At 37.7% G+C, this 26,295-nt stretch overlaps 2 protein-coding genes across 6 annotated transcripts in view; both read left to right on the top strand.

Annotated features, from left to right (window-relative positions):
* Positions 1-24,261, top strand: part of LOC112985690 (harmonin) — a 52,649-nt gene extending 28,388 nt beyond the window's left edge. For all 4 annotated transcript variants that reach the window (XM_064513106.1, XM_026104510.2, XM_064513105.1 and 1 more), the window contains 7 exons: positions 290-366; positions 17,525-17,566; positions 17,885-17,938; positions 18,326-18,425; positions 19,829-19,938; positions 20,684-20,739; positions 22,568-24,261. In XM_064513106.1, the coding sequence (XP_064369176.1) occupies positions 290-366; positions 17,525-17,566; positions 17,885-17,938; positions 18,326-18,425; positions 19,829-19,938; positions 20,684-20,739; positions 22,568-22,580 (452 nt within the window). In that variant the 3' untranslated portion in view covers positions 22,581-24,261. The remainder of the gene's footprint in view (positions 1-289; positions 367-17,524; positions 17,567-17,884; positions 17,939-18,325; positions 18,426-19,828; positions 19,939-20,683; positions 20,740-22,567) is intronic.
* On the top strand, positions 373-10,110 carry LOC135328525 (harmonin-like). 2 transcript variants are annotated; one of them, XM_064513108.1, is made up of 4 exons: positions 373-4,105; positions 4,637-4,753; positions 6,215-6,463; positions 8,524-10,110. In XM_064513108.1, the coding sequence occupies exons 1-4, from the start codon at positions 4,019-4,021 to the stop codon at positions 8,593-8,595; spliced, it is 525 nt and encodes a 174-aa protein (XP_064369178.1). In that variant the 5' UTR covers positions 373-4,018; the 3' UTR covers positions 8,596-10,110. The 2 variants fall into 2 exon arrangements, with proteins under 2 accessions (XP_064369178.1, XP_064369177.1); XM_064513107.1 differs by lacking the exon at positions 8,524-10,110 and having other exon boundaries at positions 6,215-7,376.
* Positions 24,262-26,295: the final 2,034 nt, after the last annotated feature.

Genomic DNA, 26,295 nt, shown 5'->3' with positions numbered 1-26,295 from the left:
TAACAGCATGGTAGAGGCTGGTGTTTCTCTTTGAGGCCAGATATCCCAGAGCTACTGACAGTTTAGTTATGGGAAAAGCCATCTGCGTCTATCCTGACTCTTCTTGAGGGTTAGAGGAAGGTTCAGGAGCTGAGTTTTCTTTCAGTTATGTGAAAAATATCACATTGCTAATTTCTTTTTATTTCATGGAAACTCCCAGTTGACCAGTACTGATCTCTTTATTTCATGGGTACCTCCAGTTACACTGTCATTTCTGTCTCCTCATTCCTTTCATCCTTTGTTTCTCTAGAAGATTTAAAGGGAGTTGCACATGACCAACTTGCAACAGATGACATGGATGAAGTGATCATGAAAGAGGATGAACAGGTTTGCCACTCAGCCTTAACTTGCTATCATGATTCATATTCTTCCTGTGTTTCACTTCCTCCTGACAGTCAGTCTTGATGCTGAACTGATCATTTGGTCTTCCTAGGACAGTACCTGTGGTCCTTGGCTAAATGATGAAAGCTTATAACATTGTTGCGGTCACTGCTTTCTAAAGACACTTTGACATGAATGTAAAGCCTGTCAGTCCTACACAAAGGTGGATTGTGTTGAGAAACGTGGGTCATCAGTGTTTGTTTATGAAATAATAATAACGGATTTTTTATGTTCTTTTATTTTATGTTTATGTTATTCTTTTAATTAGCAGTGTTTTTATGCACTTTGCTCAAAATATTTCATCCAAGGGAATGGAGCTTTTCTTGTCTCTTTGAATGTCACAGTGTTCTGCCACAAGCTCAAATGACTCTGAAAACTCGATTCATTTTAAGAAGGCTTATTACAACTAGTGTATAGTAGGATTGTGACCATGGATATATGGTTTTGTATGAAGATTTACTGTTGTGTTTTCTTCGCTTAACATAGAACGTGTATCAGTAAAACATGGGCAATTTGTGACTAAACATCTATAGAACATCGATCAAGAAGTGGTATAAGAACTTTACATGTAATATCAGACATTTGGTTTTGCTTCTTGAAATAAATTTTGATCAGGTACATGTATCAGCATGGGCTGATCCAAATTTGACTTTTCTTCGACAAACACCTTTTCCTTTAACTTTTTGTAGCTTTTGGATGGTTTTATCGTTATGATGGAAAATTTCCCACAATCCGCAAGGTACAAAGTTTGTTGGTCTGTAAATTAGTTTGCTGTGTTTGAATATCAATTCCTCTTTTCTTCTCTTCCTCCATTATTCCTAGATGTTCCATATAGTAAAATGCTTCTTCATTTAACATGCAAAAATTAAGATGCTTTTGGGATGCAACTGCTTAGAAATTGTCCATTTGAATACTCTGGAATTCTTAAGTCCCATCAGCTGCAGGGGGAATTGAGTGTGTCAATACTCTGCAGGTGGTGTTCAGCACAGGTGGGCAACATGTGTCTTATGTTTTCCCAAAATGCTCAGAATAGTCTTTAAAAAAAAAAAAAAAAAAAGTGTACAGAGACAAATTCAGTTCAAAAATTCAAGTATATAGTTCCCATTTATACCTTGGCAGATCTCCCTGTAAGAGGAGTGTTCAAGGCAAAAGGTTTTCTGGCATGTGTATCACATAGAAAGGACAAAAACAACTGAATGTCTTTACGCTTGATGGAACTTTATTATGTCTGTAAAATTGCCTCTAAAATATTGCAATTTAAATTATTGTAGTTTCAAATAACACCCTCTTCCTGCTGTTACTTTATTCTCTTTATTGCAATAAATCTCAGCAATATTATAGATTTTTCTGATGGCCGATGTACAGAGTCATTTTGGTCATTAACAGGGGTGGAACTGTCAAGGAAAGTTCATACATCAGCCTCCTGAGAAATCTAGATTTCTGAGGAGATCAGGATTGTATTGAACAGGTGAAGTCTTCGAGTTACCATTTAGGAGTGTTACTTCAACCTCTTGGCAGGGTGGGAAATGCCAGTGTGTTTTTCTTGAGTAGAGAATGAGAAATGACTCTATGCTGATACCATTTTGTATTCCTAATGACTGTAAATCATCCTGGAGCTGTAACTGGTACTGGAGCCAGTACAGTTAGGATTTATTTCTGAAAAATATAACTGCAAGTTATAAAAATTCTCTCTTAACACAAATAGGTTATATTCTGTTTTGCTGCTGACCAAGATCACCTCCAGATACCTTTTCATATATTGAAAGATCTCACCCAGGTCCTGTTAAACTCTCCAACAGTGTGGGCTAGAAGCTTGGAAAAAAATACTTTTAATTGTAGTTTCTTTTGCTTTTTGAAATATTTTTAAAATCTGAAACTGATGAATTCTTATCCTGCTCCAAATTGCAAATCAATGTTTATTTTAAAAGCAAAAATTCCCTCTGTACTCAAAAGTCTTTAATAGGAAATAAACTGAATCCGTGGGGAAAACAGGTAGAAAGAATGACTCATCCTAATGTATCTGCATACAGGGAATACAGCTAAGATTGATACATGTTCATATTCTGGAGCACTTTGGCATAGGTACTGCTTAGTGTGCTTTTAATTTCAATCATTTTTCTGATTTTGATATCTAGCAGGTTCTCCTGCTGCCTTGTTACACTTCGTAGACATGTATGTTCTAATTTATTAGAGGATAAAATTAGATCAGAAACTGGTATTAAGGTATGAACTAACTGGCCCTGAAGAAAACATGCCAGGAGTGTGATGTTCATGTTAAAATGTTAGTGTGAAAACTTAGGTGTTCGACTTGGGCTGAAACTTTTTTTTTTATTTTTACTTTTTAAGATTGTTGTTGTTGGGGTGGGTTTTTTTTTCTCCCCCAACATCAGCAACATTTAACCATGAAGCACTAGACAACATCCCATTGAACTCAGCGGTACAAAGTTCTAATTACCTACTTGCCTGGAAGAACTGACTTTTGTAGCTGCCAGGGAAAATGATAGTGGTGTTATCTGTGTGGGATGCAAGAGGTGGGAGGGTGACAGCTAATTCTGTGCAAGATGAAGAACGCTTATGCTTTGAGTTCACCAAACCATAAGGAAAAGCCGGTGGCTGTTGAGATGAGCAGAGCAAAAAATCAAACTTGAAGCCTAACCTTTCTGTGCATTGACAGCAATCCACAATAAGTAGCCAGTTGCTTCTCTTCCTTTTTCAGGAAAGAAAGCAAAACACAGGCTTTTCAGCATGAACTAGGCCCTACCAGTACAAACAGGGAAGGGTAGTAGAAATATGACATGACTAAAAGTAGAAATAAGTAGCCAGTTGTGTTTCTAAGACTATAGGAACATAGGCTTCAAAAAGACTATGAAGTTCTTCCCTTTGCTTATACTGTACATGTAAAATCTTAGGGCTGCTTTGTGCTATATTAGGTCTCTCACATGAATAGATTTTATCTTGTGGTCGCAGATGGTGCTTTGTTTTCATGATGCAGAGTTCTTGCCTAGAAGCACTTCAGTTTCTGCACTAAACTGCCTTTTCCTTGTAACTGCTTGTTTCATTTCTATTAAGGCATGTTGTGCTGTGTTTAGAATATATGAAGCGTGAAGGTGTTTTACATGTAGAAACATCCTACCTATACATGAGTGTCTGTCACCTGAAAGCGGTCAGTCTTGCATTTATGTAATAACGACAGAACAGAGAGATGATAAATCAAGACAACCAAATCTGTTTGAAAATTCAAACTTTTGTAGTGGGTTTATGTGCCCTAATGTTGTAACTTTGCAGAGGAGCAAAAGAGTTGAACTGTCTGGTGTTGTATGGCTTAAGTGATGCTGTATGGGCCCTCCAAAAAAGGTTGCGTTTCATGCAAATTGCTGAGCAAATGGACTTTAGAACTGCTTTTAAAAGACCATCGTTATATTTGCACAGACTGTAATTAAACTTCCAAGGCAGGCACTCATGTACCAAGCTTGAAGTTTGCCATGTTTTTAGCTGATATAAAAATCTGATTAACCAAAAAAAAACTTCCCAGAAAGGGAAAGAGCGAAAGAAATCAAAAAGTGACAGTCTGTGTGAACAGAAGAAAAATAAAAAAGAAATGGAGTTTGAACAAAAACTTGCCAAGGAGAAAGAAGGAATGTTGGAAAAAGAAAAACAACTGAAAATTAATCGTCTTGTGCAAGAGGTATGTTGTGTTCTGTTATCAAGTGCAAAATCATATTAGCTGTAGAATTAAGGATGCAGCTCAGCCATTTTTAGAAAGTATACCTGTATACCCGTGACAGGTCAAAACAATTTAGAACAGTGTATTGAAAAAAAAAAATCAGGAAAATATGTTTAGAACTCTATTAGAAACTTTATTTGCTCTTTTTGTGCTTTAAAGAGAACGATTCGAATCTTCAGTGGAAGTATTTTAGCAGAAAGTTTGTTTAATCGTGTAAAAGATAATGAAGTTTAAAAGAATCATTATTTTGTTGCAAAAGCTCTGTTTCCAAGTTTGCTTGTTTTTACAATCAGCTTTTGCCCAAACGAGGATACCTCTACATTTAACAAACATCTATGTGCAGTGATGAATATATGAAAGACAGCAAAATAGGAAATCATTCCCAAAAGCGTAATTAATTTTAAAACTGAAATGATATCTCTGACTTCTGAAAGTTATTTGTATTGTAACTGTGTCTCTAATCTTTTTTCACACATTGGTGATATGGTTAAGGTGTCTGAGACAGAACGAGAAGACCTGGAGGAATCAGAAAAGGTGCAGCATTGGGTGGAAAGACTTTGTCAGACACGGTTAGAACAGATTTCCTCTGTGGAGAATGAGTCTCCTGAGGTAACATCCTGGCTTCTCCATATATCGTATAATCTCTAAATAACTCATTAGTCGTCTCCTATAAGTAACAGTTTTTACAAGACAGAACTGAGGAAAAATTTGTCTTGTTGTTTCTTTCTCAGCCCTCATTCTAGGAGGGTGAAAAAAACTGTCAGTAGCCAACAACTGACAATCATTTAATGTTCACACATTTCAGAGGGACGATGGTATTTGATAAGGGTATCACTGTTAGTGAATGCTTTTATTGTGTCCATATAAGTGGATTATGACCACAGAATTCATGATTTTGTTTGCTCCTGGGTACTGTTTCGGCTAGGTTGGACATGCTGGCTATAATAAAACTGAGGCTAGAACAACCAGCCATATTTTTTAGTATCCTGTGCAAATAACATCATCATTGATGATGCTCTTAAATGCTTCTTTGTGTATGATTCCACAGAATCATAAATAATAAATGGGCAGGTATTATAGCCCTTGCAAATATTTAAGAGAATGATAAGGAAGCTCCCAAAGATGTTTTTTGAATTATCCCCTCAGATGAAGAGAGTTGCAGGCAGTGATTGAGCCTTAGAGCCAGATGGCTCTACATGTGGAGAGCAGCTTTCCCACCATCCTGCTGCTCGGGCTCTCCTCCAAGCACAGCTGCTTCCAGGAGAACACTGCAATCTGCTGAACTCCCCTGGGATCACTGAGCAATTGCAACCGCAGAGGGGACCCTTGGGGAGCGCTCTCTCTTGGATTTCCTTCAGGTCAATGTGGAGCACCACTGAAAAAAGCAGCTGGTCTTCTCTTCTTCCTGTCCTTAAGCTTGGAACCGTGTGGCTTTTCAGTGCAAGAGTCTTTGAGGTCTCTAGGACAAGGAAATGATTATGCCAAGTTTTCTCTTACTACCGAACTTGACCTGGCTGTGTTCTGCTATATCTTTGTCCCATTTATTGAAAAGTAAAAGGAAACCATTGTATATATTGTTTTGATAGCTCCTTAAGTTTACCTCCCCTTTCTTTTACTAGGGTTTAGTTACAACCTTTACTCCAGATTCATTAATCTCCTTTTATTTTTAATGACTTGGAATTCTAGGGCCTGCCTTCAATTACTTTCTTTTTATAAAGATCGCCTCTGCAATTCTTGCTTTTTGTTCTTAAGGGCTAAAAAGGTAAGAGTCTATGTTTTCTGTGATTATGTCATGACTCTATCTGAAGACTTCATGCAGGATTTTGTCTCCTCCTGCCCCCTTTCCCGATAGCCATATTACTGTCACTACACTCCAATTTTCTTTTTAAACTGTAATCTTTGGGAGTGCTTTTAGAAAGGCTTTTAGAAAAAGGTCTGTGAATGAGAGGCTAAGAGCTTTTAGTACAGGAGCAGTTAGGTGGAGTGGTATGCTATGATTTGCCATTAATTTGTAAGGTCTGTTGCAGGCAGATGAGCCAGTACGGCAAATCTCTGTTCTCTTGCACATAGTTGGCAGGTGCACGCCCTTCTGCTTCTCCTTCCGCCACATCAATGCGGCAGTTTGCCGGTGGCCTGCAGCTTCATACCACAGATCTTGACGATATTAATTTAGATGAAGTTGATAAGCCTAAACCACGTGTGGTGCCACCTCCACCACCACCACCCTCTGTTACTCCAGCATCATCAGCTCATCTGCTGTCTGCATCAAATGCTCCACTTTCAAGAGGTCCAGCCCCATCAGTCTCATCAACTTCCCAGGTGACCTCATTGTCTCTTTGGATGCATGCATCTTTACGTTGCCCTACCTGGCTTCCCTCCTCTGCTCCATCACCCACTTTATCTGCTGCATCTGCCCATCTGTCTGTCACACACAACGTTAAATGAAGGAATGAGCTGATTTCATTATGTTGCACAGTAGTGAATGCAGTTCCATAAGTCCAGAAATGGTTTTAATTTTACTTTTTTATTAAGTCCAGTGGGTTTTGCTCTCTTCTCACTACATGTGTTTGCCAACCCACCACGTGCAGGTATCAGATGCAGGGTGTATTAGTTAAAAATAAAATTTGGACTAGACTGTTAGGACATATAGCAAATCTGCACAATATTTAAAAAGCAGCAGCAGGGTTACTGATAGTTCAATTTGAGGAGAAAATATCTGTAGTGAAAATCACTCTTCTCAAGTGTTTTAAATGTGTCACCAAATGGCTTTATTAGAGGAAAAGAGTGGACAAAGAAAATTAGCCTTGAAATCAGAAGCTCAGAAACTTTTAAAATTTTAACACAGTATAAATTATCAGTAAAGTATTTTTAAATGAACAAGAGCCACTAATCCCTTTGCAAATGAAGCGTGCTGGTCTTTTTGTAAGCAAAAGAGGCTTTTTTTTTTTTTTTTTTTTTTTTTTTTTTTTTTTTTTTTTTTGAGGAAACATTCTGACTTTCTTCTTATTACAGTCTCAGCCCAAAAGAGGGACAATATAAGAAATTTTGCGCAAGATCTCATTATTTTAGGACAGAAATGTCGGGTGCTTCATCATAGTGATGCTTCCCTTTGCTAGGGAGTGTAATAGCATTCGCATACTCCAGTTTTTGTGGCAAAGGATTCTTATATTTATTTCAGACCTCCCATATAGTCATTTCTTTCCTACACATCTTTCTGCATGGATTGATTGACTACTTTTTTTTTTTTTCTTTTTTTTTTTTTTTTGGATTTCATTTTTCTGCATGTTTACCTGGGAATAATGGGCTTTGCTTTTGCATGATTTCAACTGGGGTGGGGAAGGATATGGCAATTAATCATTTCTTAATAGAAACTGGCAGATTACTTCTGTTTGAATAGTTGCCATAGTGTGAACTACGAATCTTTTTTTTTCTTATCAACTTGAGTAGACCTCTGATAGTGCTGCATCAGTGTGTGTTACATGTTTGAAGTGTCAAGAATATGCCGGATCCGCTAAAATGAAATGTCAGTTAGATGTTCTTATGGATGACAAGTTTCCCAAGTAGTTCACAAATGAAAATATTTATGTGATACCACACACAAGTGTACAAAACATCTGTATTCAGAGGAGAAATATATTCTCCTACTGCTAATAGAAATTATTCACATAAAGAAATGAATATAAAAACTACCATACTGGATCAGACCCCAAATCCATTTATTCTGCTGTATGTTTCTGGCAGTTTTCACTGCCAGGTACATCAGACAAAACAGGTCAACAATTAAAAAAAATAAACAAATCAGGCTACCAAAAAGTAACCTAACTTTCAAAAGTGATAAGGCGGTTGTCCCTGAAGATGATAAGCAGTGGATATGAGGAAAGAACTTAAACTCTTCATAAAATGTTAATACTGAGCCAAAGCCGCTTTGTTTATAAGCGGCTAACCCCATGTTTTCAGTGTGGTATCAGACATGGAAGAAAATCAGAAGCTGGACAATTTCTCCTTGACTTTTTTTTTTTTTTTGGTCTTGTTTTAATACCATATATAAAGAGAAACAGTATATTTTTTTGTCTTCAACAATAAAAGATCTTGTGTTTATGCCTGCCAAAGCTGAGAACAGTGAAGACTTACTATTGTTGTCCCATAAGTAGACTTCTCCACTGTTACTCAGACTAGTAAATCTTCTTGGTATTGATAACTTTCCCCCCGGATCATTTAATTTCAAATTCAATACTAACAAATACCTGATGAAAGGAATAAAATTTCTTGTCAATTATCTTATATTCTTAGCAGCCAACTGTTGAAGTACCTGGTATAAATTGATCTGTTTCTCAAAATTATTGTTAGCTGAACATAGTACTGAATCTGTTATTGTTTAGGTTGTAAGAAACACCTCCCATGTCGGCAAAGTATCTTCTGTGTCAAGCAGTCCTCTGGTATGTCCTGTATAGTTAATAATGAATGTAGTTTTATGAACTTTGCATGTAATGCTAATGTCAAGGAAATGTCAGGGGTCTGATTCTGCATGACCAATTTATTTAAAATTCGGCACTTGTATTTATATATGCGGATTCCTCATTTTTACAAGATGAGTGATATCACCTAGTGGAAGTGACTCCTAAAGGTCTGAAGACATCATGTTTCAACCCTTCAGGAATATAAGGTCCAAGCTGGCATATTCCATGTGAAGCCTGGGTGTTTTGGAATGTATGTTTGGTTCTTCTGTCAAGGCAGATAGAGCTAGGACCAAAGTATATTTTAAACATAATGGATGCTAAAAAGCAAACTGTTCTGAGAACAGTTTGCCTGACCACTGTTAGCACTGCTTTTGATTCAAGGATGGCTGGATATCAATTTTCCCCACTCTGAGGTGCTCTAGAGAAGTCTCTCTCTCAAGTGTGCAGCTCTAGGGGAAATCATCCAGTTTCAGTGCAGCTTTAACAGGTTAATATCTGTGAATCTTCAGATTCTTCTGAGAATTCAGAAAATTTTCAGAAAGTTTAACAAGATATTTTGTGGGGGAAAACAACATTAGTTTTTCCACGGGGACTTTCAAATATCTGGTTCCAAACTTTTTAAAAAAATTTAGGAGACAGATAAGGTGACTTAACCAATTTACTGGCAGTAATTCAAATAATTTCCAAAGATACAGCTTGTACTGTATGAATGATATCTGGAATACATCACAATTCCTATGAGAAACATCAACAAGAGTGTGCTGGGAGCTGCTGGGGTTGAGTCGGAAACTAAACCCACAGGACTCAGTTCTGAACTCTTTACTTGAATAAAACTATGCTTGATGTCAGTGGGAGTTTTGACTGAGTAAGAAATATAGAATCGGGTTCAGTACATGCTGAATGATTAGCTCTCAAATGCCCCTGGATATCTATTGTACTTTGTAGAGTTAAGGGGAAGTAATTTGTGTAAGTAACCCTTGGTAACTCAGGAGAAGTTATGTTGAAATACTTTATGTAGAATGCTGATCATTGCAGCCCTGGTGAATTTCGCCTTAAAAGATCTGTTTAGCATCGTTTGGCTAAAATTTTATTTCAGGTACACTGCATTCTTACTCTCAAATTCCAGCATTTTTTCCTGTAGTTTCTCATTCAGTTCATTGCCTTTATGGGATTAATGCCAAAAGCAGGGATGAGATTTTTCCATAATCTTGCTGGTGAAGGAAGTTTAAGGGGGAAAAAAGCTGCTTTCTGGGTGCAAGAGAAGTTATGTTTTGGTTTGTTACCTTTGTAGGTCGATTAGTTAAAATACTTCTGTACGTATTTTGTTGTATTAGAGGTAATAAATTGATATCGGTAAGCTATTTATGTTGGGTGGTCTTGGTGAAATGATGGCTTTGCGCAAAATACATGGTGAATTGTAACTTTCTTAAATTGATACCCATAGCAATTTGCTCCAAGTCCACCTACCCAACGACGTCCAGGGGTACCAATAGTCTCTAAACCAGTCATGCTGCAACCTGATCCAAACTTAATGGTCAGGCCAACAATCAAATCAGAGGCCCTGGTAAGCCTTTTATGTACTTTTCTGAGTGCTGCAGTACTGTGGGATTTGTTCTGGTTGACTTGTCCTCAAAGAACCAATGCTCAACTTGTCTTCTGCTAAATAAAATCTATGCAGATTTTTCAAGTGATCAGTAATGGTAAGTATAAAATGGTATTTTGCTGTTTTTCATGATCCAGAAGTCGCTCTTAATGACAGTTTTTGTACCGGGATATGTAACTCCAGAGAAGCGTAGAGCCTTAGACTCTGTAGATCTTACTTTTCCTTTATTTATGTTGATTTGTATTTTTGCAAATTCTGCATTTGTCAGAATTGAAATAGTAAAAAGTTAATTATACTGTATTTTTCTTTCCTAAGTAATCATGAACATACTTGAAATATATATATATATTTATTTCAAGCATCTCCCATTTTTGCGTTTCCAAAGAAAAACTTTCCATTGTTAATATCTTAGCCTCCAGTATAATAGTCATGTGGTGTTTGTGCAAAGTTGATTCATGGTCACATTCTTTTTCTTGTTTTCTTCACATCTGCTTCAGATGTAAATGAAGAAAAAAATCTTAAACTAAATATTTTTGGACCAAGTATTGTAGCGTCTTTGGGAACTGTATTATAGGAAAGATGATGAGCCATGGCTGTCTGAAAAGAAAGAAATCATTCTAGTCTAACTGATAACTCCCAAATGACAGCCCTGAAAATTCATCTAGCATAACTGATGATCTGCTTGGTAGTATTTGTTCTTGATGGTAGCTGTGACTTTCGCTATTACAATTAGAGTCGTGTGTCCATATATTTGTGGACATGTGCATATATACACATATATACGAGGGAGGTAGTGTATTGCAGAATGTGAGCGTGTTGTCACATTTAGTCATGTGTTTTCACATGTCGTCTAATGTGTTAACATTTATATTTCACTTATTTACTATCTTGTGTGATATCTCAGAGTAAATGATGTGCACCATATCCCTACTGGAATGGACTTCTTCATCGTTTTGTGCTTTAATAGTTTAGATACTTTTGTTCCTTTATTTCCCTAATTACAGTTTGGACAGGTTCAAAAGATACTTAGTAACCAGTTTTACCACAGACATTCTTGTCTCAGAACTTCTCTATTATAAATGGGTTCAAATGATAAAAGAAAACAGCTTTTGCAAGTTAAGGTTAATTTCCTGCTTTCTCAAGAGAAGGCAGGTACATGAGCTAAATATAGGTACAAGAACCCTTCAGTGTATTTCCTTCAGTTATATGCATCCTGCTTTTATTTTGATTGTGTTCAGTAATTCACTATCACTGAGCCATTTTACATTCCTTAGAGGAGGAATGAAGAGTAAAATCCATAATGTACAGTTAATATTATCAACTTTTGAAAATAAATATCTGATGCAAGTATAGTTTGAAAAACTGAGAATGCCTTTATGTATGATTAAGCAGTCCTGGTACAAGCTGAAAATGTTGCTTAGTTTATTGTAACTTACTGCTTACATTAATTGGAAGAATTGTGAAAAGCTACCTCCATAGGGAAATTTCTCATGATCTGCTGTGCATATACGCATGTTTTCCAAACCACAAGACTGCTAAAATGTTTCAGATGTCAATCATCTTCTTTCTCAAACTTCCATATAAAACTTTCAGTAGTGTGTGCAGTAAGACTTGCATGGATACTGAAGTAATGTAAGAAGAAGGAGGCAACTTTTATGAGTTAAAAATGAAAATGTCAGCTTAAACTAGAGACATATAGGTACCTGCCTTTTTCCAGAAATGTGTTTTAAAAAAATAACAATAATAATAACTTGATTTCTTGTGGAAGTTAAATCTTGTGTGGCCTTGAATGCCTAGGGCTGTTTGGGTCAAAATCAGTGCAAACTGCATGTCTCCGCTGTACCGGAGAGTGAATTGGAATACAGTCATGGCAAAGCTATTCAAGTTTTGGCTCAGAGAACGGGAGAGGATTGCTATGATTTAGTAGTGGAGTTTTCAAAGCCAAACCAACGTGAATACCAGGCCATTCTCTCCCATCTATCTCAAACATCCTGTTGTGCGAGTTAGAAGGCTTTGATGCAATTGCTGCTGCTTAAGATTTCCTTTCCCAACTCCTTTGTGGTTGGATGCAGCATTTCAGAAAAAGCATTTTCAGAAAAGAAGAATTTGTAAGCTTTCCTCTAATTTGCAAGATTTGAGACTTGATTCTGCAGGACTGCAGTCAGGGGACCTGAGACAGGTATTTAGATCCTATGCAGTAAAGCAAGTCTGTGATGTTCAGAAATTTCGGTTATTATTGGCCATAGTTATGCCAAAAACATCTGTGTTCATAATAAAATAAACAAAAGCGTTCTCTCCAGTGGCTAGAGAGGGGTGTTGTTGAAGATCTGGCCTGACTTGCCAGAAGTCCTTGGAGACATAAAAGCTTATTTCTTATTTAAGTCTTTGTATTAATACACACTCAGACTGCAAATCTTTCATCAGCTCCGGAATAGATAGATTTTTCCAAAAAGATGATATGAACATAGGCCCCTCAGATGGAATCAGTAGTGAAATTGGTAGATAATTATTTGTTTTAATGGGAACTTGGTTTGGAAATGTAACTACCATAGTTTAGTTTGTAGGAAGACGTTGTTGTTTCACAAGACTCAAATATGTTTTATAATGAAATTCACCCTTCAGTACAGGAAATTCCCTCACAGGATAGAAAATGTGACGTGTATAATGTATGTTTATCATCAGTTTTCAATAGTCTGGAAATTACTGATCTAGCTTTTTTATGTCGGTTTTGGCTCTTTGTTTGTTTGTTTATTTTCAAAGATTTGATCAGAAATGACACAACAGAGACCCCAACACGGTTTTGTAGAAACTGAAGAGGAGATAGATGAGTTATGGAAAATGTTTTTAAGAAATCTTGTGGTATGGACATGTGCCTTATTTTCGTAGATTCTCTAGAATTCTTTCCTCTTTATATTTAGTACCATCTCACTATGTGTGTTCTCCCATTTTGAAATCACGTGGGGAATGAGCACTAACAACTGCAAGTGTGATTCAAGCCTTTTGGGAGCAACAAAGCAATGAGGTTATTTGTGTTTAGGTGATACTTATTTACAGAGAAAAGTTAATATCTGGTTTGGCAATTTTCTTTCTTTTGCAGCCACAAGAGATGTTTAAAAGGATGGTGGTTTACAATTCATCATTTAGATCTAACAAAAAACAAGTAAAATAACACTTTCCCTGTTTTGTGTGGTACTTGTTTTGACTGATCAGAGCTTATAAACTTTCCTTCCTTTCTCTGCTGTTCAACTTCTACGACAGAATGCAATGCCACCTTAGTGCATGAAAACTGTTAGTCTCTGTAAATTTTCAGTGTGTGCATGTAGCTTCTGCTAGCTTCGACAAGTGAGGAATGAGAGGATAGTAAACACCTCAGGATGAATCTTTGGTAGGTACTTACATGTTTAGTGCAATCTTTAGGATAGTTGAACTTTTATCAGATATTGGGCAAGTTTTTTTTAGTATTCCTGTTTCTTTTTGTGTATTTTAGTTTCCAGTTACAATGCTTCCAGTAATAAACTATTTTATTAGTTCAACAAATAGAGCTATTATCATACCGTAGTTATTGGTAGGAAATCGGAGGAACTGAGGATGGAAAACAGCTATTCATTTAGCCTTTCCTCCTTATTGTGCAGGATTTTTCTGTCATAATACTACTTTTATTGCTTCCCTCTGTCAAACTTCGAATAACTAAAGTGGTGAAGCTTTCATTTCTTTCTTTTTGGTGGACTGTTCTGTGGTTCAATAGGTTGTCCTTTAAGGAAATATATTTTGTGTTTAACTTCTCTGCTGCTGTTAAATGTGCCAGGTTCTGTGCAAAGCGCCTTGACTGGTGGAAGTTATTAGATGGATTGCCATGTTGTATGAAAATGTTGTAGCACAGTTGCTTGAATTCAAAAGGCCACTGTGTGGAAAAAAACATGAAAATTAAAACTTTTTTTTTCTTTTGATCAGTTCCAATCTTTCCTGACATTTAACATGGATCTCTTAATAAAATGGTTTTATAGACCTTTTTTTCCAGACAAGTGAAGCTGTTATACATCAGAAGGAAAAATAAAGATTTTTTGACAACTTGAAACATAATGCATTCTTATGAAAATGGTGAATTAGGGCTATTTTATAGGTGTGGTCAAATTAATATGTGAAATGCTGGCAAAATGTCAAATATTAATATTTCCATTACTTCATAGTAGAAATTAGTCTGCTATAATAAATGGAAGATGAGCTTTGATAGTAAATGTTTTCCGTGGTGTTGGTGAAGAGAAACCCCCACTTCAGTGGGGTTCTTCAAGTGTGTAAGGCTCCATTTGTGAGGCTGTGGTTCTGCAAACAGGCCCCCGATCAGCTCTTATATCCCTTGAGGAATCACCCACTTCAGATTGCATGAGCTGCAACTTTGTGTCAGAAGGGAAAGTTTGGATTTGACTTGCATAACAAATGTAGGACTGTTCAGTTGCTATTGAATGTTAATATGTTCTGTATATGAACAGTTGTGCTCTCGGCAAATGTTTTTCTGAAAAGTCAGTTATGTCTGGTCATAGGTTTCTCTTTTAGTGTGTGTGGGGGTGGGGGGGTGGTTTTTGTTGAAATCGGGTCTCACTTGCTATTGGCTATTGATGCTAGAAACTTCAGTGGGGCAGTACCACTGGCTTAGATTTTTTTCAAAGTAGCAGCTTTATCTTTCATCTAAAAGTCCACAGAGAGCTGTTTTGGTGCAGTTGAATATCTAGTGTACCATACTCTACTAATGTTCAGTCCTATGAACACAATTATAGTAAGTCAAGAAAGGACTACAATAGTCTTAACTTTTTCTCAGACGCATGCTGAGTAGCAGGAAGTCGAATTAGCCTTACGGTTTCCACGTAGTGTTGATTGGTTCATTAGCCCCTGTTTGGATATGGAGTGCCCTCTCTGCTCTGTGGATTAGTGATGCCCATCTCTGGGAAGATTTATTACAGTTCACTGAATGCCTGCATTGTATCATGGCCATACTTGTATGCTTATTTGCAGAGTGTATCATTTCTTTGTTGGCAGGTATTTTGTTGTGGGGGCGGGGTGGGGATTTTTTCCCCCTGTTTAAAATTTATTTTCCCAGGAAAACTTTTTTCAAGGGCAAACATCTGTTTTTCATGAGGGCGACCTGGGACAAAGTTCAATGACATGCTTTAGATTACATAATGAATTAGTGACTTTGCTCAAATTAGGATTCTTTGCTCTAAGTTGTTTGCTCCAAGATCGTTGATGTCTACTTCAGCCATGATTGCAAAGGTCAAATACAGATTCACTTATTCAAGCTATCGGTTGTTTACCTAACCATTATTGCAAAACATTTGTCTTACAGTTTTAGCAAAAGTGCCTGTAATATTAATATACTTTTAAATACACAATTTTTCTTCTCCCAAGATGAATTCCTAGCCTCACTAAAGTCAGTGATCAAATTCCCATTGATTTTTGGAGTGGCAAAGAGATGGCACTAAGATCTAGTTCTTCAAAGCTAGCAGTTAACAAATGCAACCCGTGCTCATTTAAAGACTGAACAAGATCTCTCATGGTCCTCTTCTCAAAAGAAGCTTTTAGTACCTTTTTACTTGTGAGGAAAAAAAGCTGGTGACAGTAAACAAAAGCCTTACAGTTATGCCCTGAAGACTTAGTTCTCTTGAGCCTTTGTAAACAGTCAGGCTTCCACCCTTGCAAGTGTTTCCTCTGTCTGTAGTCACAAAATGAAGATGCCGTTTATTTAAGCTGATCTTCTGATCTCAAGAGGAAAGGTGAGGAGAGAGGCAGCCTCCAAGAAAGCTGGGATTTATGCTGTGCAAATTAGAGGGCCTGAGTATAATGGTTGCTAATCCATGCAAGAGGCATCAGCACCAGTGTTGCATGCTCTGTGTAATAAACACGGTGAGATAAATGGGCAGCACTGTTCTACTTCTGAAGGTAGTCTGATGCAGCCTGGTGTACTTCAGTAGTACTCACTGACTGTTGGAGATATTGGTGATAAGGATGAGATCTGGCTCCAGAGGAGCATTCACAGTCATAAAAATTATATAGGCAACAGAGAGATCATAAGGGAGGAGGCATGAGTGTTTTCTGCTGCAACTTGGTCATTTAACAGCACTTAAAGATACAGGAGAAACTGTAAGTTGTTCATCTGATTTACAAGTGGGGAAAGAAGCTTAGCTGAGTTTGAGACTGGAATAGACTTTGTCAGATGGATCCATTAGGGAAAAGTCTGATAATAGAGATATTGAGCCTGACAACTGGAGCTGTTGGTGAGCACTGAACCCCTGGCCCAAGTCAGGTATTGGCTTGCCTGCTGTGTCAGTGAAGAGTTGCATGGTTCTGCATTGTTCCCACTTCACCGGGTTATGGCAGCCTAAAGCTACAGGAGTAGTGTGGCAGATAAATTTGGGTGCCTCAGTAAAGATTTCTGTTAGATCCCAAAGTCCTAACTCTAGCATGCAAAACAAGTGTTGAGTTTTTATAAATCTGCAACCTCACCCACAGTCTCACCCAGTAACTCCTAATCCTCCTTAAGAAACCACCACCCAAGCACCATTGATTCCTGATTGCTGATTCATGATCTCTCCCCTGTGCAGAAAAGTAGCTCATGCTTTTCCCTGCACTGTTGGTCTGACAAGGGTAATGAGGTTTTGAAGGTTGAAGAAGGTATGGGTCCTCTCAAAGCTTAAACCTTGCTCAGCTTATCTGCAGTAGCATCTTTATTATTTCGGACACCCCTTGCCAAAGCTTTGCAAGTCCTCCACAAATCCTATGAAAACAAAATCAGTTGTTATCCTACGTTCATTTGGGGTACGGAGTCAACTCAGTTCCCTGAAACTCCATGGGAAGGAGAAAAGGAGGAGGTTGGAAGAGAGTACTACAACCCAGACACCATGGAGCAGTGTTGCTGACGGAGGAGGACTGGAGCCTGTCACTTCTGCCTGTGTCAGGTAGCGCCCAACATGATGATAGGCCCAAAAAGGCTGCTCAGAAAAGCATAGCAGAACCTGCCCAAAATGCTTTCAGGATTTGTTCTGTCAAGTGCAGAGAGGAAGTGCTGAGCCTACGGGGTGGTGAACCATTCCGTAGAGTTGCTCCACAGTACAACCACCTGTAACTGCTGACCTATCGTAAGGTTTTGAAATGTCTTCTGACTGTCAGGATGGACTGTCTGCAATTCTCTCTGTGCTTTTCTCCATTTATGGTTGTCTTTTATAGCTTACAGAGTTGTATGTTCTCTCACTAAAAAATGAAATGGAATTTGTGTGCTAAGTGTGTGCACGAGCCTGATATTTTTATAACTAAGCATTGTTTTATTCTCAGGGCTTCCAGAAGTATGTGGAAGATTTTGACCCGTATTCAATGGTAAGGAGAGAATTCAAGTTATGTCTCATTGTTTAATATGAAATATACTGGAAAAACATATCCTTGACTTTGAGAACTGGGAGGAGGGGGTAGGATTCTTGCTAGTTGGTTTGCTTGGGCTTGCTTACTGTTTTTCTAGTCACATTGAAACAGAGTTTTCTTACAGGAAAAGATGGTCCAGCATTCTGGTCATTCTCTAACACTATTTTGGAGCTGGGAAAGGTCCATTTTCCCTTGTAAACTTCATACACCATCTTAACCATTGTATGCTTCCAATTCTTCAAGGTTGAAGTGACTAACCATGATGTCTTTTCATAGTTTACCCCAGAGCAGATTATGGGAAAAGATGTACGACTGTTACGCATTAAAAAGGTAAATATTGTGTTACTGACTGCAGATATTTGGAGGATTCTGGTAAGCACTGCCTCTTTCTGTGTGATAGCAGTGTGTGATGCAGTTTATTTCTATGCAGTCTTGCAGTATTGGAGTTGTTCTGCAGTAAAGCAGAAGAACTTGGGATGAGCAGGTCAGAGTACTTCATCATATTGCTGCTGTCTTTAATCTTTTTTTTTTTACTATAATGTAAAAATAATGGCCAATTCCTTTTACTATTAAATGTCTTTACTGGAAAAAAGCAAAACTGATTTGCTATGCTTTGCTTTTCCTGTAGAACAGCTTTTACTGGGAAGAAGGAAATATTAAGCATGCAGTGATGGTAAGAATTGTTAACAGCATTTTCTGAATAAACCCCATTAATAGGAAGGATCACTAGACCTTGCAGTTGAAGGAGGGATTGATTCTCCGATTGGAAAGATAGTCGTGTCTGCCATCTATGAGGGTGGTGCTGCAGACAGACATGGTGAGTAACTATGGGGGATTTGAATGCTGCAGCAATGTGACTCCTTATGCTGACTGAGAGTTGGCTGGCTTCATAGCTATGGCTGCTACTGACAGGCATACTCAGATTGTCCAAAGCAGCCAGGGTCCCTCTCAGCTGTAAGGGCAGCTCAGAGAGAGGCCAAAGATTTGAAGCTGCTTACGTTAATAACTATGCAAACTGTTTAAATGGTGTTTAAATAGTCAACTGTTTGAATGGTGTTTAAACACTTTTTATGACAGTAGAAGTTTCAGTAATATAGCCCAAAAATGTAGAGCTGTTCTCTTAAAAAGTCTCCTTGTCCAGTCTGACATCAAAAAGTTACTGACTCTGTGAGGGAGTCAGTTAACTGAGGAAAGAGGAATCTGGTCTCCATTATCTCACATTTCCTAAACAATAACATTTGTAGGGTGTAAATGTGCAAAGCAGTTAACTAGGCCATGGCTACACTACGCTGCTTAGGCCTGTTCTTATTGCTACTTCTAGTAGTAGTTTGTTCTGTAAAAATTTGACCCCACTCTCAAAATCCCAGTAAAGGCCAGAGCCTTCTGACTTAAGGCTTAGCTCTCTGGAAGCCATGAGAACATGCAGGCATCCCAATGCATCCAGGCTTTGTTTTGGAGTGTCCAGTCTCTCCACCCTTTCCTAGAAGCACCCTGGTGATGATTGGGTAGATGAATAGGACAGTATCTCCTTAGCTTGTCTTTTTTTAACATTGTCCAGACCTGCAGCTAAGTTCAAGTCACTCTTGCTATGAAAACATCTCAGCTGCTTGATCTCTTGCCCCAAGTGCCCTATTCCTCGCTGACTCTTCCCCTGTTGTGGGCTCCTCTTATAACTGAGGCTGTCCCTTTGTGATCTTTGTTCTCCCCTCTTCAAATCCAGTCCCAGTTAGCTGATTGTGCTTTGTTCCAGATCAGCAAGTCAAAATCAGTTCTTAGGGCTAAACATTGCACATGCTTTTGCAGAGGTGTGATAGTCTTGCAAACTCTTGACAAAACCACTTATACATTGAGGTGGTTAAGTATTGCTGCCATTTTCATGGCAGTAGCATCAGACCTACAATTGATCAGAATTTATAAGCTGCATTGATGGTTACTCAGGCAAACTGCTGCTTCAGAAAATCTCATTGAACGAGTGTCTTACAGGTCATGATCAATAAAAGAAGATTGGCGTCTCTTCCATACCTAAAGCTTCCTTTTTCTTTTGCCTGTAGCAAACCTTCTCATCTATGTCAACTTGTAGTACAAACCTAGGCATCTAGTGAAGCTACTTTTCACTGTAGTGATTAGTGCTATGCAGTACTAAATAAATGTGGGACAGAAAACTCTTGTAGAAATTATTTTGCTTACTATGGTATGTATGCCTGGTTGGTCTTTCACCAGGAGGCATAGTGAAAGGGGATGAAATACTGGCTGTAAATGGCAAGATTTTAGTCGATGATACACTGGCAGAAGCACAGGCAACTCTAGCAAAAGCTTGGAACATGGGTGGGGTAAGTACCTGGGCATACTTTTCTATTCTACTTACAATTCTTATATGATACGTATTTTTGTTTCGTGTTGTTTTGCCACATCCGTACAAATAAGGTAGCAAAGGTTAAAGGTGTAGATATGCCATGTATCACTAAAGTGAGCTGACATCTGCAAAAGATACTGATATATAGCAACTCTGAAAGTCATGCGTATAATTTACTCTGAAAATTGATGATGTTTAGCCATGTGTCAGGATCTGTATTTAGATGCATTACTTTTTGAGTGTTTATATATATTTATCTGTAGAATCTCTCTTTAACGTTGAAAATGATTTTGAAGCTGCTAGGAACCTGAAGATAACATTTTAGTTTATCTAATCCTTGAGAAATAATGTACAGATAATATTGCACTTCAGCTACATGAGCATTTTCTCTGCAAGAAGTGTATTAATTGCTCAGTTGGAAAGAAGTAATTACTAAGCTGGAAATAATTGCAAATACAGGATGACTTTTTTTTTTGAAATTATTATTTTAAAAGCTTGCTGTAAAGTGAGTAGACCTTTCTTTAAGGATGCAAATTGAACAGCTGAATGTTAAAACAGCCATCCTATAGAACTGTTTAAAAGAGATCTTTCTGTTGCTGCCTGTACTTTTCCAGGGCTAGATTACATTGCTGATTCTCAATCTGATATTCTGTCGTGGTACAATAACCATCTCTGACAGCAGTATTTAGCAGCAGACATTTGCCTGTGCTTTTCTGTTGCAGGATTGGATTGACTTAGTCATTGCTGTGTCACCTCCAAAGGAATATGATGATGAAATGTAAGTGCATAACCTTTCTTTCTGTGGGGATTAAATGGCTTCTAACAAGAATCTGTACAGTTTGCCCTTTATCAGACAGATAATGTTTAAAATACTTTCTTACTGTGGACTATATAACCTTCTGCATCACATGGTTATTGAATTAGCTATCATGCAATACAGCAGTGGTTCCCAGACTTTTTGAAATGGTGAATCTCAAAATTGGTCATACATGGCCACACGTTCTTATTTTTGGTTTACAGTTTGAGGACGTTTTTGGAGAAATTGCTTATTTCAAGTTTGGATCATTTACTGTGGTCCCATGGATCATAATTTGGGGAAACAAGTGGCTACAAACATTCTTCATCACATCCAGAGATTTAATTCTGGGTTTTACTATTATTATTGTTATATTGCAGTTATCTTTGTCTAAGTGAACTAACCAACCTAACTGTAACATTTTCAAAAGAACTAAGTGTTTTGGGTGTCTTGGCAATTTGTGACATTCAGAAAGACTCCTTCTTTTAAAGACAATCAGTGTAGGTGTGAAACAGAAGAATCCATGGCTTAAAGTTTGATAGATAAATCAAACTGATACAACTAGCTTTCCAAAGCAAGACCATTGTTTTCTAACTTGACTGAAGGAAAAGATTTGAAGATACCCTTGCTACCAGGTAAAATGGTAGAGGGAAGTTTTGTAGTCACTGTTAGCTCGGACTCTTCTTCTATGCAGAGTGCTAGATAATTAGCTGTTCTAAATCAGTATAGTTTTACTGGCTAACACCAACTGAAGATTGCTGTAAAATTGTGTTTAATACCTGTACATAAGCTGACAAACAAGGAAATAACTTTCATTATTTGTGTTTTCATATTCTGTATATTTAGCCCTACTATTCCCTCATCAACAGTCAGTCCCAACACACACAGAAAGGTTTTTGAAGGCAGTGCACCCGTGTACAGACAAGGGTATCTCCTGCAGCTGTAGCCACTGCAGTGTTCCCTCATGGTGAATAGCCAGACCTGGGTTAACATGACTGTCCATTGTGAGGCTGCGTTATTTTCCAGCATGTGCCTGCCTGTGCGTTGCATGCCACAGTTTGCGTTTGTTCATAGCATGTTGGAGCGTTCTTTGGGCTTTTGCCATGCCTGTCCTGACAAAATTTAAGTATTTAGTTTACACTTCATAGTATGCCCTGGAGATCCTCTACAGAATTGGTTCATCATCCACCTAACTACAAATATGCCCTGCCTAGACAATCTCTATGTTCTTTTTTTCCTTATCTGAGGACCACTGCTGTGGCTTTGTGAATTCATAAGTAAAAAGGTAACTAGAAAGTTACTTCATCCATAAGGCTTGTCCAAAGAACAAATTTCCATTTGTATTATACTACAATGTGCATGTAAACAAATATTCATGTCTTTTTGTTTTTCACTGAAATTGGCTTATATTAATTTGTCGTCATATTCTGGGTTTGTCCAAAAATGATCCTTGTTTCACAAACTCAGTTCACCATGTATACTTTTTCTATGTTGTCATTTCTGTAAGTACAGTTGTAGATCTCTAGAAAAGACAGGTAAGAGTTCCTGTTGCGTGAAGCATTTGTGGTCTTCTCGGTTTCTACTTATAATATAGATCAAAATGAGCCAGCTGAGATCTAGTTATATAAAACTGTACTTAGCAGAAAGACAAAAAAAAACAAAAAAAACAAAAAAAACAAACAAACCACTACAGCTAACTGCAGCTGTTTTTTTCTCTCCCCCACCCTCTCTCTCTCTCTCTCTCTCTCTCTCTCTCTCTCTCTCTCTCTCTCTCTCTCTCTCTCTCTTTTTTTTTTTTTCTTTTAATCAGGACTTTTTTTTAAAATAAAGAAGGCTACGCAGGAGAAATGAAGTCTTTCCCTTGTAGAAACCTGCTGCTCTGTAAATTCACATCAAATTAATAGCCATGTAGAATCCATCTTTGTCAGAAATATGAACAGTCAGATCTGAAAATTGAACTAGAGACTTTAGATTCTTCAGGTAATTTGAGTAATTGCAAATCTTTCTATAAACATACAGCAATAAATTGAGACGATTGAGAGAGACTGCCAATGAACGTAGTTTGGTCTGTGAGAACTCAAAATCTGTTTTTCTCCATTTTGGAGGGCCAAATTTTGCAAACTATCTTCTAATTTTCCTGGAAATGGACACCAGAATGACAAATGTAGATTGAACACAGATGTCTGTTCCCACATGCAACATTTGTGATTACATGTTCACAGGCTAGTTTGGGTGGCAAAAGGATTATATTTTTATTCTTAATGTAGTATTTTTCCATGGGGAAATGGGGCTGTATATGGGTGGCTTCTGCTCTCACTGATATCCCTGTAAGTCTCTAATGTTTGATTCTGTTGCCCATATGTTTTGAGTATGAAAACTCTGCCTCCAGAAGGGCCCTCTGTATCAGCTATACCAGGAGTGCTAGCATTATATTGAATAATTTTAGTGATGCTTATGTTGTATAAGGGATCTTCTCTAACAGCAAAGTAAATTTTGTCCATTTTCCTTAGCTAGCAAGTATTCCAGATAAAATCATTACGTGCAGTTGCATTTATACTACTGAGTCTTCATACCGTTGGTGGAAATTGCTGCTTCAGATATTCATGGGTGAAAAATTTGAGTGTGATTCACAGTCTGTACTTACGTACTTTGTTCTCAGCGAGGCTATTCACAAAAGCAAACTTTGCAGGAAGACACCAAGTATAAAACTTTACTGTCAGGGACTACCTGTCTTCTGCTTAACTCCCTCTAGACCATAGAATCTATATTAACCTGATTTCAAATAAGTCTGATTAAAATTGTAGACTTAGTCATTTCTTTAAATTATCAATTAGTCATTTCTTTAAATTATCAAGAGCTCTCCTTGGAAATGTACTTGTTTTACATAGATAATAATACCTAAAAATATACACAGATAGATAAGCAATACAAAAACTCAGACACTTTAAATCTAGCATTAGCTTTAACCTTTTTTTTTTCTTTTTAATGTTATTTAAATGTTTTTTTAATTAGCCATAAAATCTGACCTATTCCACACCTTGTAGCTTTAAATATAGAAGGCAAGAGGCAAACTGTAGTAGCTTTGTTATATAATAAGACCGAATGTTGTCATAAACCTCTTGAAATACCAGACTTCAGAACAGCTGTGCAAAGGCATTGTATTTGCCAGTTTGCATAGTGGTCTTCATAACATGTTCAGATTTTTCTAACCTGAGCTAATGAGAGCAAAAGTTTATATTTCTGTGACATATCAAGTATCAAGTTGTCTTATCTTCTCAAAGTTTGCAAACCCTCCTTTATGTAACACAGAAAAATAACAATTACATTCCTGAGAACTCTGTACTTATATGGAGATGAGTAATTATGTTGACTTTTTTGTTTTATTTGCAGTATTGTTCCAGTAAGTCAATTAACATGTCTGGTAGGGTGCACATGTTAGAATGTTTAAAATTTTAACTCTTACAACTAATCCAGAAATAAAATTGATTTTGCCAAATGCAAGAAGTCTTGTTTCCTCTTTGCTCGGGGTTTTCTACATAGTAATAATGGTTAATCTGCTGAAATGCACAGATTTCTGAGTTAATTTTTAAGAACCGGCCCATTTGCAACAGAATACCAACCTTCTGGAAGCGAAAAGAAAATTCACTGTGCGTAGTAGTGAATAGTCACTGGCCTTAGTGGCAGTTACCTTTTACTGAGGTTTTTATTGGCAAATCTGTGTTCATCTGTTAGTGGGCAAGCTGCAGTGCAGCTGCTCCCTTGTGCTTCCCTTGCTAGGTCTTTGGGTGCTTCCACCCAAAGCTGTAGACTTCCTAACCAACAGACTATCCAAATGCATCAAGATCAGCACCAGAGGGGAAATTACGGCAGGATGTGCTGCTGCTGCTGCTCTGGCTCCCTGCTGCCTGCATATTGCAGCCATCTGTGCTCTGTGACGATGCAGGTGAGTGAAGCTATCAAATGTTCTTTTAAGGGATGCTCTGGGGTTATGTAAATGTATCAGGGAATAGGGAAGCACAGTAACACACCAATAATGAACTTCAACCTGCAACAGTGTGTGACTGCTAATCATTCTCTCAACACATAAGAAAGAAACGTGACAGAAAACTTAAGAGGTTAGATGTATTTTTACTGATGTTATTCTTTTCAGAGGAAGAAAGGAGCACAGAAAACTGAGTTGGGAAATCTGTGGGAGTACCAACAGTTGAGTTTTAGCCTTGCGTCTTAGTCACAGAACTGTCTTTCTTCACCCTGCCTACCCTGTTAACTTCATTTGCTTGGATACAGCTTAAAATGCATGAGAGGCAGCTGAGGAAGCAGCTACTGCTCATTATTTCATGTATATGGGAAAGTCTTACTTTGCTAATTTCAACCTTGTGTTGTGATAAGAAAGTTGCTTTAGGCAAAGTACAGAGGTGGTGTTAGAAAAACGAGGCCAACAATCGTGAAATCTCAGTCATCTTAAGCCATTAATCAGGTATTTTTTTACTTTATTTCCGGCTTTCAATGCCGTGGGACTAGATCACGTCTTTAACTTGCCAGCTAGCTCAAGGAGTTGGACAAAGGTACAAGAAAAAACAATCTTCAAGCAACTTTCCTTTCAGCTAGGCTTTTGGTGTGTGTCAGCAGAGGGTTCCAGATGTAAACCTTTTGAACAAGCATCCATTTGATTTCCCACCACATTGTCTTCTGGCAGTGGCAATAGTGGCTACATGCACCCATGCCTCATTCCTGTTCCTCTGTAGAGAATCAAGCCAGCTGTGAAAAGATAACAGTAGGATAAATGGGACTTCCTCTTTTATCCAGCCAATACTTAGTTTCCTTTGGGAGTATAGAAACCCTGCTCTGATGTAAAAAGCAGGAACAAGTCCGAGTGCTTCACTGACAGTGTCATGTATGCTTTGAGCTGCTTTTAACACAAGCTGCTTTTATGTATTTCCTTTGCTCTAATCTCAGAGGGAATATGTCTAGTTTCTCAGAGCTGTTTGTTTGGTTAAGAGTGCTTAGACTGATTATCTCTCTCTATGGGATAATAACCCAGAGGAAGAGTTTCTCAGAACTGTTAACAATCAGTCTTATTCTCTTAGGAATTTATTGGCCGTGTTAGTCACAGCGTTGTCTTCAGCCTGCCCTCATCATCGCTAAACTGGAGCATGAATTACTTCAGAGACTTGTGACTTTCACATCTGCTCTGTGAGTGTGTGCGTGCCTGTATGCAGGCAAAAAATGTGAAGCGTCATGGATCACAATCGTGAAACTCATTACAGGGTAGGAAATATCTTTGTTTTGTGCTTTTATGGATACTAGCAATGTGAAATCTTTGACCTGTTACTGGCACTATCACTTTAATAACTGACAGTTTAGCCCTTCTTTAGCCCATGACCATGGATATATTTTAAAAGCTCAAAGTTCATTTTAGATTATGATTTTATTTCATTTTTGTGTTTCAAATTTATATACATGAAGGGGTGTGTGTTTATATATGTACATATATGCACACATCGGAAGGATTTTTTTTTAAATCAGTTGCATGTACGT

This window comes from Dromaius novaehollandiae, chromosome 5 (genome assembly GCF_036370855.1).
Source record: "Dromaius novaehollandiae isolate bDroNov1 chromosome 5, bDroNov1.hap1, whole genome shotgun sequence".
In the NCBI taxonomy this organism is placed as follows: Eukaryota; Metazoa; Chordata; class Aves; order Casuariiformes; family Dromaiidae; genus Dromaius; species Dromaius novaehollandiae.
This window is presented reverse-complemented; position numbering and strand designations above follow the sequence as displayed.

Bases quoted from the DNA above. Each gene is read 5' to 3' on its own strand.
- LOC135328525 (XM_064513107.1), top strand. From the start codon at position 4,019: ATGGAGTTTGAACAAAAACTTGCCAAGGAGAAAGAAGGAATGTTGGAA. The intron at 4,106-4,636 runs GTATGTTGTGTT...GATATGGTTAAG, and splicing joins TTAATCGTCTTGTGCAAGAG to GTGTCTGAGACAGAACGAGA. The intron at 4,754-6,214 runs GTAACATCCTGG...TCTTGCACATAG, and splicing joins TGGAGAATGAGTCTCCTGAG to TTGGCAGGTGCACGCCCTTC.